Source organism: Nematolebias whitei, chromosome 18, assembly GCF_014905685.2.
Source record: "Nematolebias whitei isolate Nwh7 chromosome 18, NemWhi1, whole genome shotgun sequence".
In the NCBI taxonomy this organism is placed as follows: Eukaryota; Metazoa; Chordata; class Actinopteri; order Cyprinodontiformes; family Rivulidae; genus Nematolebias; species Nematolebias whitei.
Genome location: NC_056515.1, coordinates 32025543 through 32040639, shown reverse-complemented (window position 1 = coordinate 32040639; position 15097 = coordinate 32025543). Strand labels below are relative to the sequence as shown.

At 41.8% G+C, this 15097-nt stretch overlaps 1 protein-coding gene across 1 annotated transcript in view; it reads left to right on the top strand.

The window, feature by feature from the left end:
- The first annotated feature begins 3759 nt into the window (after positions 1–3759).
- The window catches only part of bcr (BCR activator of RhoGEF and GTPase), a 92826-nt gene continuing 81488 nt past the window's right edge, over positions 3760–15097 (top strand). Inside the window, exon 1 of the mRNA XM_037692382.1 lies at positions 3760–6163. Coding sequence (XP_037548310.1) covers positions 4567–6163 — 1597 coding nt within the window. The 5' untranslated portion in view covers positions 3760–4566. The remainder of the gene's footprint in view (positions 6164–15097) is intronic.

Sequence of the window (15097 nt, the reverse complement as noted above, 5' to 3'; positions counted from 1 at the left end):
CGCACCCCTATGCAATGACTGGGGATCGACCCATAATGGTAGTGGAAACGCATTATTTTTTACTGACTGGTGAACCTCTGCCCATCTTTACTTCTAACAGATATGTTTTTTTATTTTTCAACACTGACCTGATGGCAATTTATTTAATTGCAAAATGTGCCTTTAGTTTGTTTGTGCCACTTGAGTGTCTTTATTATGCTCCATATGGGTTTACAAGATTTGCAAATGGGTTTTTGTTACATATTACACAATGTCCCAACTTTTTTCAAAATTGATGTAAATATACGTAAACAAGGGAGAAATCGTGAGTCTTCGACCACATTCCACTGTAGTGAATGTCGTGTGCCATTCTTTTCACTTTTCTGACACAAGCTTCACAAAATCCATCTTTGTACAAGATGAATATTGATCATTTTTAAAGGCCAGTGTTTTATTCTGACTCTGCTTTCCCCCTTTTTAGGTTGGCTTTCATGAAAGCTTGCAGTTTAAATTTGGGATGAGAATCTGGAGTCATCTTTTCATCCAGCCGCGCTCAATATGCAGACACCATGAAGACCAGCAGTTTGTACCAATTAACTGGTAAAGAGGAATACAATGACTGAATATGTAATATATATATATTTCTTTTTGCCCTTTGCATCACAACCACAAACACTTCACATATTTGTGCAAAAATATGACAATATTCCTGTTTTATGTGCAGGGAAGTTCTAGCACCCTTTGAATCCCTCTTGCATGAAGAACTCATGTTACCTTGTAATGTGGGAAATTTCCAAAACACTAGGTTGAATAATCTTAGCTGTACATCTGTCTACAAAACATTTGTGCATGTTTCTGCTGTACGTAGGCTTTGTTCTTTTTTTTTTTGCATTTATAGATTTTAATGTGTAATACTCAAATTATATTAGGATGGTTTTAAATATGTGATTAATAAATTGTAAAATCACTTTTTATTGTAATGGTTTGGGAAATTTGCACAATGTTGGAAATGGAGAATTGATTCATCCTTAACTTTTTTTTTTTTTTGCCCATTCTCTCGGCATTAAGCCATTTACTTTTAATGATTGTCTTTTTTCATTAAACAGACTCATTTCTTTGTGATCCTGCAATATAAACATGTCTGGTTTTCTTATTGCCTTGACATTCCTGTTATATTATAATTATTATGAATCTTTATCAACTGCTGTAAAACTGTGATTTAAAGTGAGGGTCTCCTCGAGACACCCAACTGAGGTATGATTTTAATCATATGTAAAGGAGACGTCAATCATTTATGAAGGTAAAAGAAATGATTGTACATGCATTAATGAGGTTGTGATTTCAGGTAAATAAAATAGTAAAGTATTTGACTTGTCTTTTTTTATTTACTTGTTTTAAAGGCCCACATTAATGTTTGACACTTCTTCAGTCTGAAGAAGTCTTGGATAAAAGAGGAAACTAAAGAGGAGCTGACTTAACCTTATGTATCTACCCAAATTATTGAGCATGCATCAGAATAAATAGTTACATGCATTTATGTAAATTGTGTCTCAGCCAGTGTAAATGAATGATTTCTGTACAGATCACCAGTCCTGCCTTGACCTTTAATACATTAATATGGTGTGTACAAAATGGAGTTCAACAAGATCATTTATTGTGAAGTCCACAGAAGGGAAGGGAGCACCGCCTAAATTTAACGCAACAAAGGCAAGCTGTATTTTAGAGACTTTACATCACCTAGAGTGGAACCGATGGCGTATAAAATTGTATCAACATGTAGGTGAATGGAAGCTTCACTAACGGATTGCGGAACATCATTTATAAATATCGAGAGAGAAAAAGAATTGGACCAAGAATTGAACCTTGGGGCACACCCGATGAAACAAAGAATATGTGTATATAAGGATCAACCTTTTCTTGCTGCCACCTATTGGAAAAAATAATTTGAAAGCTATGTCAGTAGCTGACCAGACATTTTGATTATAGTTTAATTTCTCTAATAGGATGGTGTGATCTAGCTAGGTCGATGAATATCACTGCAGCTGAGGGAGGACGATAACCTATTGTTAAAAAGTATTTGAAAGCACTACCTAAACCAACAGATCAGATGGTTTGAGAATGGATTTTTCCAAATTAACAGATCACTGCAGATGATCTTAGGCTGACCAGAGGAGGAGTTTATTTGCCTATCTTCTGGAACAGGCTGTACCTGGTCAGGTTTAAATCAGGCTTGGTAGCTGATAATGTGGCCTGGGATAGGCTTGTTCACAGGACCTGGCTAGTTGGTGCTGGAGTCTGCTCAGCTGCTGTACCTAGTGGCAACAACCATCATGTCAGTGGGATCCATCCGCCTGAAGATCCAGGGAGTTCCTGAACTGTCTGTTTATTACTTGACCTGGTGTCTGGGACTGGTGGCAAATAATGGAGTCTGGTCGGGGCCTGGTGGAGCCTGGATCTGTTGGTGGCCGGTGAAGCTGAACGACTTAGAAGTGAGGTCATCCTTTGTGAGAAAGATGGTCACTTTTCTGTGGGTTAAAGCTGCAGGATAAAAGGCTTTGACTGATTCAGGAACAGTTGATTGTAGAGTTTGAACTGGTCGCGACCTGGTGGTTGATTGTGAAGCCTGGGTTGCTGCTGCTCAGCACATGAGCGCTACCAGATTCCACAAGATTCCACAAGATCTTTGTTTAAAAAAAGTGCCATTTTGGTGTCAACTTAATTAGATTATTTCAATAGCCACTGTATGGATTTTAATGAAACTTTCAGAAAATAATCGTTTGTATGTACAAGTGATTAAATTTAGCAGCCAGTTAGAATAAAGATAAATGGCTATAATTCATTTAGTTTTGCTGAAACTTGTAGTTTTAGCTGAGCATCTTGTTGCTCCCTTCATCAGGGGTTCACCACAGCAAGAAGACTCACATGAACGATTTGGCTTCTTTTTTCTTTTCTTTTTTTAACACTGGATGCCCTTCCTGACACAACCTAGGCTCAAACCCACAACCCCAGGATTACAAGAATGTGGCACTGACCACCAACCTACCACAACCCTCTCCCCAAATGTCAAACAGGCTACGTACTTATTGTGTAAGACTGTTTGTTCAAACCTTCACGTTTTGGGAGTCAACCTTATTATACTGTTAGCAAAATATGTCATGAACCACTTCTCTGATTTAAAAACAAACAAACAAAAAACATTTCCGCTATTAACATTTGGAGTCAGTTCAAGACGAGTGCAAACAACACATAACATGGCTAAAGCTTGGCCATTTGTTTAGCTATTCAGCCAAAACTGGATGTGGTAGTAGCTGAGAGTCATACACAACACATATTCCAATGTTAGTGAAACATAAATGGCTATAATTTAGTCAATTTACAAACTTTAAACTCAAATTTAGCAAATTACCAAGGGTTTCCCTAAATGCAGTGCATTAAATTGACCACCAGGTGGCAGCATTTAGTTGAAACAGCTGACTCGACCCTAATGACCCGCTATCAGAAGAAACTGTTTTAAAATCGACCTAGAGCTGATAAAATGACGCAGTATTACAGATTATTGGCTTTAATTGAAATCACGACAATTAGAAAGTTACAATTAGGTGAAATCAAGAATTTCACAATTAATTTAACAGGTTATGTTTGTATAGTGTGCGCAAGAAAACTCAAATGAGAGGGTTTTTTTTTTTTCTGCTAATTGTGAGGTTTAGAGACTTTGGGTTCCTCTGAACTTGAACGGAAGTGACGTTTCGTCTGCTCTGTCTCTTTAACCAGCAGACTGTCCTCTTGGCCCCGCCCACTGCTTTCTGCGCCTCCAGTGCTGCTGGCCGGAGATGGGGAGCGCGCGCACAGCAGCATCACGTCCCCAAGACACGGGATGAGTCTGGAAGGAAACATTAAAACCTTTAACACCAAACAGGTGCACTGGATCCGAAATGGGATAAAAGATTCAAGCTGTTCACTGACGCCGGACTCGAGCGCTTAAACTCGTCCTTAAAACTCTCGTGTTTGGGCTTTTTAAATATTTCCTTTATCTCTGCTGATACAAAGGCTCTTTCAAGAGAAGCAGCACCTGGGAATAAAACCGTACAAATGCACAAGAGTGAACGGAACTGCGTTGTTTAAAATAAAAGGGCAAAAAAAAAAAACCTGGAGTGACAAGTAAGTGAAGCGAGCAGGATTAAAACACTTTCTTTGTTTTTTCTTCCTCTCTGTGTCCCCCTGCCAAGACGTCAGTCATTGTGTCGACGCTGATTTTTCTTCATTCATCTTCACCAGAGAATTAAAAAAAAAAAAAAAACTGCGGAAATAATGCGCAAGAAACATGAGCTTTATTGCAGCTTTTTATTCCCTTTCCTTTTTCTTTCTGACTGAGACGCAGTCTCTTGTTTAGAATGGGATTGCTGCGACAAGTGGCGTCAATTAGGCTCCTGGTTTCCTAAAAGCCTGCGGGATTTAACTGGACCTGGCCATTGTTGTCTGTAGTGACACAGGGGTGTACTGCACTCGGACACGGTCCAAACGTGGCACCACACCAGCAGCCCCCCCTTGTGTGTGAACCAGGGTCATAGGAAATAAATTAAGCACAGTATGGTGGAGCCGGTGGGATTCATAGAGGCTTGGAAAGCACAGTTCCCAGAATCTGAACCCCCCAAGATGGAGCTGCGGTCCGTGGTAGGCATTGAGCAGGAGCTGGAGAAGTGCAAAGCTTCGATTAGACGCCTGGAGCAGGAGGTGAACAAGGAGCGCTTTCGCATGATCTACCTGCAGACCCTCCTGGCCAAAGAAAGGAAGAGCTACGACAAACAGCGGTGGGGCTTCAGGAAAACGCCGCTCAACGAGGGGGTAGATCCTGCAGCGGTGCAGGGCGCAGAGTCCCAATCCCAGCAGCCCCACATGCAGGAGACTGGTGGGGTTGGCGTAGCTGGAGGATATATTAGTGCAGGTGTTGGTGATAGGAGTCGTTTTCAGCCGCTTGGAGATGGAGCTGGCAGATCCAAACCAAGACCTCCACCAGCCAGGAAATCTGCCTCGCACGGCGATAGCCTGGAGTCTGCGTTTGACGCCCCGCAGCAAGCTGAATCGACTTCCTGCGACAACCTCGATGGCCTCTCCCCGTCTAAGCAGAGGGGCGGCATGTCTGTGTCACCCCGCAGACCTGCCCTTTCTCCCCCAGAAAAGGAGCTGCCCTCTGACCCCAAGGACAAGCTGGGGATGGGACTTGGTGTGGCAGCACTTAGATCCAACTTTGAAAGGATCAAAAGGGCCAACTCTCACTCTACCGGTGAAGCAAAGGGAGGAGAGAGGCAGCTGCCCCCACCGCCACCACCGTTCTATACCAACATGGAGTTCCACCACGACAGGGGTTTAGTCCGAGTCAACGATCGAGATGTGTCCGATAAGATCAGCTCCCTGGGCACTCAGGCCATGCAGATGGAGCGAAAGAGATCCCTCCACTCCCTTCCTGGTAATCTTGCAACAGTGGCAGGTGAGCTCCGTGCCAGGCCAGTGTACAGAGGAAGGTCTACTGAGAGCACCTGCGGTTATGATGCAGAGTATGAAGATGGTGAGCCCAACCAGCGGCATTCAGGGAGAGCCAATGGTGGAAAACCCCCTCCTCCTCCCTGGCAACCTTCAGAGTTCCAGGCCTACTCCAGCGTCTATGTTGGTGGGGTGATGATGGGTGAAGGTGGAAGTGGAGATGGTAGAGGAGGAGGTAGTGGGGTCACGATGAGAGACCAGAGCGGAGGTGATGATCACCTCCTGACCTGGCCCCGCCGTTCCTACTCTCCAGGTAGTTTTGAGGACACCGGAGGAGGCGGCGGCTACACGCCAGACTGCAGCTCTAACGAGAACCTGACATCCAGCGAGGAGGACTTCTCCTCGGGCCAGTCCAGCCACATCTCCCCGAGCCCAACCACAGCCTTCCGTCGACCGTTCAGAGAGAAGAGCCGCTCGCCGTCCCAGAATTCCCAGAACTCTCAGCACTCCTACGATAGCAGCAGCCCACCAACGCCACAATCCCAGAAGCGCCACCACAGGCAGCAGGGAGGTCATGTGGTCATGTCTGAGGCCACTATTGTGAGTGTTCGCAAGACTGGTCAAATCTGGCCACCTGCTGCCCATCATGACCTCGTGCCCCACGGTAGAGCATCTCATGACAACAGTTACCATGGAGACCACCTAGGTAAGTGGTGGTTGCTGTCTTTAATCTATTGTGCTGGGGGTATTTTTAATCTGCACATGGAAAATGAACAACAGAGTGTGAGCGAGTGTAATTTAGTCATGGTGGTTCTTTTGCATTTTCAGACTGTTCTTCATGGAACCAGTCTCCTTTTAAAACCACACAGTTCCTGAATGATCAAGTGGCTGATGATGTGTGTGGGATTGTATGCATATGCGTGTGTATGTGTGTGCACTCGGAACAGCTTGAAATGTGTGTCCTCTGAATGGCCTTGCGTGGGAGCCAGATGAAAGATCCACCTCTGCTTATTTGTGGAATGTCAGTGGGGTGGGTGAACAATGAGCATGGTCAGTCTGGGTCGACATTACAAGTCTGGTCTTTTCTCAGGCAACTTTCTTGGCATTTGTATGTAATTCAAATAATGGGTGTCCCATCAAAAACCTGTCCCTTTATCTTAAACCACAAACTTGTGACTTTTTAGTCAGCCTTTAGCTCATGCTAGAACATAATTATAGGTCTCTTGTAAATGAGTCCTCGTGGCTCAATGAGACTAACCTGTGTATATATAAAGGTTGAATGAATTAAAAGGATTACTATTCTTTAAAGGAATGTATATCACCTGCCACCTTTCATAGCAGAGTTTTAACTCATTACCCCCAAAACCACATCTTGTGAGGAACATTACCTCTATCTGTAATTTTGAGTAAGTCTTAGCCTTTTTTGCATGGGCTGAAGTTGATTTGCTGTGGCAGCGTCTCCAACTAGGGTGATTCCAAAATTTATTCGGTTGTAAAGTAAATCTGATGATTAATTTCTGAGAGTTTAATTAAAATCTGTCCATTGGTTCATGAGGTATTTTGCTGAAAGTACATACGAACAAACCACTGAGCCATGGCACCTTTAAAAGAACAGCTAGAACAATAGTTGCACAACTTTAGAGACTAACGGGACTTCCAGGAAGAAATTTGACAATAATAGAGGTGTGTTGCTTTACAAAGAAAACACATCAGGAGGTTTTTAGTTTATTGTAAGTTTCTGTTGGGAGAGGTTGTGTCAGGTCATGAGCTAAAACCAAGCACTTTTTGAGTTGCTCAAATATTTGATATCATCTTAGGGCTGGGAATGTCGTTTACCAAGGTGCGATTAGTAGCGGTCATGCATAATTTTGGTAAGTTATGTCTTGGTAGCATTTAGCTGTGAAAGTACTTGGTGTTTAAGTGCCTATTGAGATGTAAGAGTTTGGACTGGTGCAGTTTTTGACCAGACAGGCTGCAGGATGTAGGTGTCACATGTCCACAACAGTGCCAGGATGAACTGGAACAAGGGAACAGATGTTATAATGGTAAACGCAAAAGGTAACTGTCCTCAGACCTCAGTGCAATGCTAGATAATTACCACACTCTGCTGAAAAGCTAAAATGAACACCCAATGTTTTTACCTGCATCTGGTTATGCACGTGTTTGTGTGTCTCCCAGGCTGGCAAAGTATGTCATGAACAACTTGAAGAATTTTAATGTCATGTAATTAATAGTTTAGTGTAATTTGAATGCCTCAAAGTAATCAGTGAGTTTACATCTACAAATGAATTACATCTGGAGTCTATCCAAGTCAAGATGGTTGCCACATTTAATGAACAATAGCCTACATAAAAGTGTCTATAACTCTTTGTTTTACAGATATTGAGCTAAAAGTTGACATGGTAGTAGCCAAAAGTCTGTACTAACATATATCCTGAATTGGACATCTTTAGACATTGCATGTAATTGTACATAACATGAGATGATCTCAATCTAAAACTCTGGCATAAGAAATGGTAGGTAATGTGCATTTCTTTTATTTGAGTGAGAAGAAAGAGTTAAGACCCTGGGGCAATAGTCTAACGGTAAATGTAAATGGACTGTACTTATATAGCGCCTTTCTATCTTATGAAGACACTCAAAGTGCTTTACACTACAATCTGTGCCCTCATTTACCCATTCATACAGCACTCCACTAGATCTATACAAAGCTAATTGAACAAATCATTCTAAAGAGACTAATCGGTGCTTTAGATCACATTCATTCACCGATGGACACACATCGGAGGCAATGAGCGGTTTAGTGTCTTGCCCAGCGACACTTCAACATGTGACTGCTGGTGGATTTGAACCCTCAACTCTTGCATTGGAGGATGACTGCTCTAACGACTGCTCTAACCAGGTCTCAGGTCTCTCTTGTAAATGAGTCTTCGAGGCTCAATGGGATTAACCTGTCTAAATAAAGGTTGAATGAAATAACCACTCAGCCATAGCCGCCCAATGCCTAAAATGCCTTGAGCATAAAAGTCTTGTTGCATCGTGTTTTTCAATCAACCTTTTGCTTCGGTGTCCAAATCAGAAATGTGAGGTGAAAACTAGCTTGCATTATAATTAAAAGATAAAAAAAACTGGTATGTAGAGGCAAAGACAAATTGTTAGCTCTGATAACCAGAATGTTATTCATTCAATCTCAGAAAGGCAGTCCCGCTGCGAGTGGCTAGCTAATTCTCCAGCTGCTGCGTTTAGGATTATCACTGCACTGTCTCCCTCCTTTGTTTTAACATATTTTCCACAACAATGAGCCCTGTGGGAAGTTAGGCGAGCTGGAAAGGCAGGGATGGAGATGAGGGGGGAGAGGGAGGAGGGTTTGTGATGCAGACAGAGATGCACTTAGTGGGATAATCTGGAATTTGAGCACAAAAAGTAAATTCAGACACCCTGCAGAGTGGTTTGTGTTTTGGGTTAAGCTAAAAACCAAACCCACGTGATGCTAACAGGAGAAGGACTTGCTTCTGATGAATGATGCATCTTTTCATGCCTTCCAGTGTGGTATTTTATATACTTTAGTAAAAAACTAAAAGAAGTTGAGCAAATAGTGTTTTTGTAGGCAGCTGATGATGCTAATAAAGAGCGGGACGGCGTTGTGAGGAAGACTGAGGGAGGCAGAGTGCAAGGCAAAGCTGTCTTTTCTCGCTTCATCGCTCAGGGATGCGGGGGCTGCGAGGAGGCGCAGATGGGAAGAACTCTCCCGTTGTGTAACAGAAGCACAAACGAGCTCAGGCTCCTCATGCACAAAAACACACACATACTTGAAGGTTTACTTTTCTACTTCTTGTGCTTCTTTGCCTTCAGAGAAAGTTTGTTTCCTTGAGATGGCCTTCAGACCGGCTGTTTGACAATAAGCAGAAAGAGCGAATGGCAAAATAAGTAAATCGTTCAAATATAGTTACCTCAAGTTTTGTTTATTGGAAGAAGTGGAGATGCCTGGCAAGTTAAAACCTCACGCAAGAAAAAGTGTGAAAGCAAAGCTTGTCTTCTTTTAGGACTAGATTCAGCAAACGGTCTCGCATCAAACATTTGATTACTCATGCTGAGCTAGAGAGCTGACAAGTCTCTTTTATATCGCCATGACTTGATGTTTATATCTTGGCACAGCAGGGCAGAAAAGTCTCATTAAATGCAGAGCAGGAAAAAAAACATTCACTCGGAGATAGAAACATTGTATGATTTATATAAACCAACACAAGTCTTATGGAGTCTAAGCGATAATGCTCTCACATTAATGCACTCGTATTGTGACTTTATTCCAAATTGCTCCAAACGTGCTGCATGCAGAGTTCTGAATTCCCATACTTTTGCAGTCTCATGATTCTTTTGCCAGCTTTTGACCCCATTTTTATGTCCACGCATTAAAGTTAACATTTTATAGCGAGGAGGTTTTACCTCCATCCATCCATCCATCCATTTTCTTTACCCGCTTATTCCATTTTTGGGTCACGGGGGTCGCTGGTGCCCATGTCCAGCAATCACTGTGCGAGGGGCGGGGTACACCCTGGACGGGTCGCAAGTCCATCACAGGGCCACATAGAGACAAACGAGACAAACAACCATTCACTCTCTCACTCGCACCTAGGGACAATTTAGAGTTACCAATCAGCCTAACATGCATGTTTTTGGTCTGTGGGAGAAAACACATATGCACAGAGAGAACATGCAAACTCCACCCAGAAAGGACCCCGGCCGGGATTTGATCCGATGACCTTGCTGAGAGGCAACAACTCTACCAACTGAGCCAGTTGTTTTTCCATACTACTGTATGTTTTCCCTCCATACTTATTCAAACATGGAAAATACTAAAATAAAGTTCCATACTTTTTTCTTATATTTCAGGACTGTGTAGGAACTCTGTAAAATGTGACTGCAAGTGACTAGAGTCACCATGTGCAATTTCCATTTATTCATGTGAACTTCAGATAAATCTCCTCTAAAGCCAATAAATACCTGTGGCTCTAATGACGATAATATTAAAGTATAACTGACTTCAAATATATTTAGTAATTGGCAGTAAAATTCACCAAGAGTATATTTATTTTTCATTACCAAATGACAAAACCAAGTAACCATCAGCTAAATCAGTATCTGTGCAAGTATTCAGTGGAGACTTGCATAAGATGTATAAAAGGTCTGGTTTCTTGATGTCCCAGTTGTCTGAAATGTAACTAAAATGTTACCATCCATTCATCTAGTTTCTTTACTTGTTCTTGTTCAAGGAGCTGGTTTCATTCAGTCGTTAGATAAAAGATGCCATGGCCACCTGTCCATCACAAAGCCACATGAAGACACAGGAGACATACGGGATAGACAGCCATTCGTGCTGTCTCTCATACCTAGTCACGATTTAGAGTAGCCATGTACCTTAACATGCATGATTTGGACTGCATGTTGGCATGTTCATACTAAGTTTTGTGCTAATGTAAGAGGATTACATACCATACCCTTAACTGGTGCGGTATGTTGCGGAACCGATGAGTTGAGACTGTGGCAAAGCGCCATAAGAGTGCTTTTGAACACCCCCTCCCCAGTCTCTGGACATAGAAGTGCAAGAGTGCCATCACAGAGGATCTGAGCCTACATGAATCTACATTTTTGCCCTATAACATGATTCAAGATTTCCATCTTAGCAAATGGAGGAGGAAGAGGAGAAATGGAAAGCTTTACAGTTAGTTTGCTGTGGCACAATGACCCCTTTTCACACGGCCTGGGGAGTGACTTGAGCTCTTAAAAAGGCTTGTTCAGTGTTTGCAGTTGAGTGAACTTGGCAGTGATAGTCGGCACCCAGTAGCTATAGCCTCAGAGTTAAGTCCTGTGATCGGAGGACAGGACAGGGAAGAGGATGGAGTTCAAGGGGGAAAACAGACCGGACTTTTTTTTTTTTTTTTTACTGAGCTGGTGCAACCTGCTCAGATCAATTGCACTGTTTCAAAACTGTCCTGTTAAAAAACAAAAACCCTTAGTAGAGCAAATGAGTCTGCTGTCTCATTCAAGATTTACCAGTATTTTAGTTTGCATGTGTGTATGAATGATAACTTTTGTGCTTGTATGGAAGCAAATTTGATTGCTGATTGACTTGGATTGTGATTATCTTATCAGTTTGTCCAAGAAAACATTGCAAGAATGTGAAATGTATTGCAGTGTTTTTTCAAACAGGAGGGCATCTTGCCCCTGGAAATGAACAATTTTAAGCAATATAAAAATACATTTAAGTCACAAAGAAAACACTGAAGCTGATCATCGTCATGTTCCAAAACCTTTTAGCAAGTGTGTCTTCTAAATCTTTGCTGACTGATTTAGACACGTCCCAAACCAACATAGATGGATGTTTTTGCTTGCTTGGGTTCTTAATGTAGCATGAATTATGTTTGTCAGCGTTGGGTCCCATGTCTCAGCAGTAAAAGCTCAGCCTGGCATCAGTGTTGGTGTTGGGTTGCCAGACTAGCACTGGAAATGATGGTCCAGCCATTCCAGCAACTCCCCAAAGAGAGTCAAACTGCCTGGCTTGGTTTGTTAGGCTGGAGCAGACTATTTTAAACTGGCACTCTACTGCAGGCATCTGTGTAAATGTGTGTGTGCCAATGCAAAATTTTAATACTTAAGAATTTTTGAATGTTCAAGTTGACCTTAGACTGAAGAGAAGCAGTTTAGATAATACAATAATAATAATAATTTGTTTTCATCCTTGTATGTTACCATACAATGGCGAAATTGGCTCTCTGCATTTAACCCATCACACCTGGAATAATAATAATAATAATAATAATGTCATCACATTGTCAGCACTGTATGTTTCCATACAATGGCGAAATTAGTCTCTGCATTTAACCCATCCACCACCAGGTGGTGCAGTGGGCAGCTATTGAAAGCGCCCGGGGGACATTTTGGGGATTAGACGTGCTGCCCAGAGACGCCACGTGATGTGCAGTGACTGGGGATCGAACCTGGGACTCTCGGGTCCCAAGCCGGCTGCCCTGCCTCTACACCATCTCGGCCCCAGGAGGAGCAGTGAGCAGCTATTGAAAGCGCCCAGGGAGCAATTGGGGATAAGGTTTCCTGCTCAGAGACACCACAAGATGTGCAATGGCTGGGGATTGAACCTGGGACTTTCGGGTCCCGAGTCGGCTGCCCTGCCTCTACACCATCTTGGCCCCAAATGCAAATGCATTTTAATACAAATGCATATGAACAGGTACTTAAGGCAACTATGAGTAATTTTCCTTGCATCTGTTTACTACTACTTCTTTTATGTGTGCTTGTATATTGCCTTTTCCAAGCAAACCACAATCTTATAAGTCTTGTAGAGAGGAAAAAGCGACTTGGAAAACCCCTAATAAACTTTTGTGACCTATTTTTTCCCAGTAGTTGATAGACTCAGCTAATTGAAGATTAGCCATGCTGGTTCATTAATATGGTCCGTGCTATTTTGTTCACAGAGCCTGTGGAAAACCATGCATGTTGGTGTGGAGCCCAAAAATCTCCTTGCACACCTTTGGCCTTATAGCACATGTGGCTTTCTACAGCATTACTGTAAAAGTTGCAAACCACAGTGAGTTCTCTCTGGGACCAGTTTAATGTCGAAATTGAGATGGAAAGAACACCAATTCCTTGGTTTCTGGTTGAAGCCACTTGGCTGAATAGCTTCAGTGCAGCTGAATGTCCCTGTGACTCACCCAGAGTTCTCAATTATGCAGGTCTGATTTCTGCTTTTTAAATATCTGCACTTACTCCGCTTTCAGTAATAAATAAGCAGGTCTGGAATACATTTGGCAATTTTAAAATATTTATATCTTAGGTTGGAGGATTAGAAAGGCTGTGTCATACAAGGTGGTTTTTATGTTTGGAAGGCAGAGACTTTAAAATTACCTTTTATCAGTCAGAGTCAGAGTTTCTTTATTGTCATTCGCACCACATGTGGTACATGTGGTGGAACGAGGTTGTGTACTCAGGGTCCCAGTTGTATCCCACAATAAAATGGAAAAGGAAAAACGGTAATAAGAGCTAAGATATGAACTAAGAAAAACATCAACTAAAAATACGTTAAGCACTAGCAGCATAAAAACAATACACCGAACAGCAGCATGAATATGAATCTGTGTGAGCAGATGAGCATGAATGACAACATGAAACAGATCAGCAGCAACATGATGCGATTTTTTTCCCACAGTGATTATTCTGGTTAGATATTCATGAGTCAGCTTCAGGGTAGAAGCTGTTCCTCAGTCTAGAGGTTCTACACTTAATGCTCATTAACCTCCTTCCTGAGGGGAGCAGGGCAAAAAGTGTGTGTGCTGGGTGAGTGTGGTCCTTCATGATGCAGGTGGCCCTCTTCCTGCATCTGGAGGTGGAGATATGGGTGGGCAATGTCTTTATCACCTGCTGCCATTAAAGGCAGCTAATCATGCAATTACACGTGCATGTGTGGTGGTATTTGTAAGAAAATGTCTCAAACCAGTAAAACATTCAAATTAATTATTTGATGGCCTTCTATAACTGATTAACTTTTGTAGTCAAATATGGCTACCATAGCTTATCAAGCTTACAAACACAATAATGGCTATTACTTAGTCATTCAAAAAACGTTCAATACAAAATTACTTAGTCAATTTTACAAATATTAAACTAGTATTTGGTGCAGTAGTAGCTAAGAGTTATCCCCATCATGTTATTTGAACACTAGCAGATCAAGCAAGATCTGTGTTAACAGTTTATGATGCAAGACAGTAAGTGATATGCTATGCCAGTTTTATTTTGTTGATGTATTTCAACCTTTTCAAATTAAGTATTATGTATTATATTACTATAATGCAACCATTAAGTACAAACTGTCATGGCAGAGATTTAGTTGTTTGTATTTAACTTAATGGAAGTTTAGTTTTGCTCATACTCTCACTCTTCCGTCCATCCTGTTTTCTTTACCCCTTTACTCCTTTTTCAGTTGAGCAGAGCTACATTGAGAAAGTGCAAAAAGTTAAAGTCCAAATGAAGTAATGAGCTTTCAATAAATATTATTCAGTAATAAGCAAATAACTTGAATTTGAAGAAAAACGGCTCTGGATTCATAATTTTTTCAAGCTAACCATGTAGTACTTTGACAGTCGGCACTATGGCACCAGTCATTTTAAGTGCCAGCTTCAGTGATGGTCATTGTGTCAGCCTGAGTCTGGCCCCACATTGACCACAAGAAGACCAAACAGGATCCTGAACTCTGTGCATCTCATCTAATGTGAGGCTTAGAGCAAGACAGATCACATTAACAAGCTGATTTTCAAAAAGACAATTTAAAGAATCACGGGCCAACAAAAACCAAGCTAATAATCTGATTAATTTCCGCCCAGTCATGCAACACAGCTCATACCACTCCACACTCATGGCACTAATGCTTCATGTCCTATATACAGCATCATGTCCTATTTACAGTCTTGACATATAAAAGCAGTTGTTTTTTGCTTATTTTGTCAAACATGTTCTTAATACTTCGTCACATCTCTGCTTTTTGCATCACAGCTCTCTTTGCGGTATGGCTTCCTTCAAACAGCTGCCTCTGGGTTTTTATGCTTGTAGACAGTTTTTTGGGGGGTTTATTTCT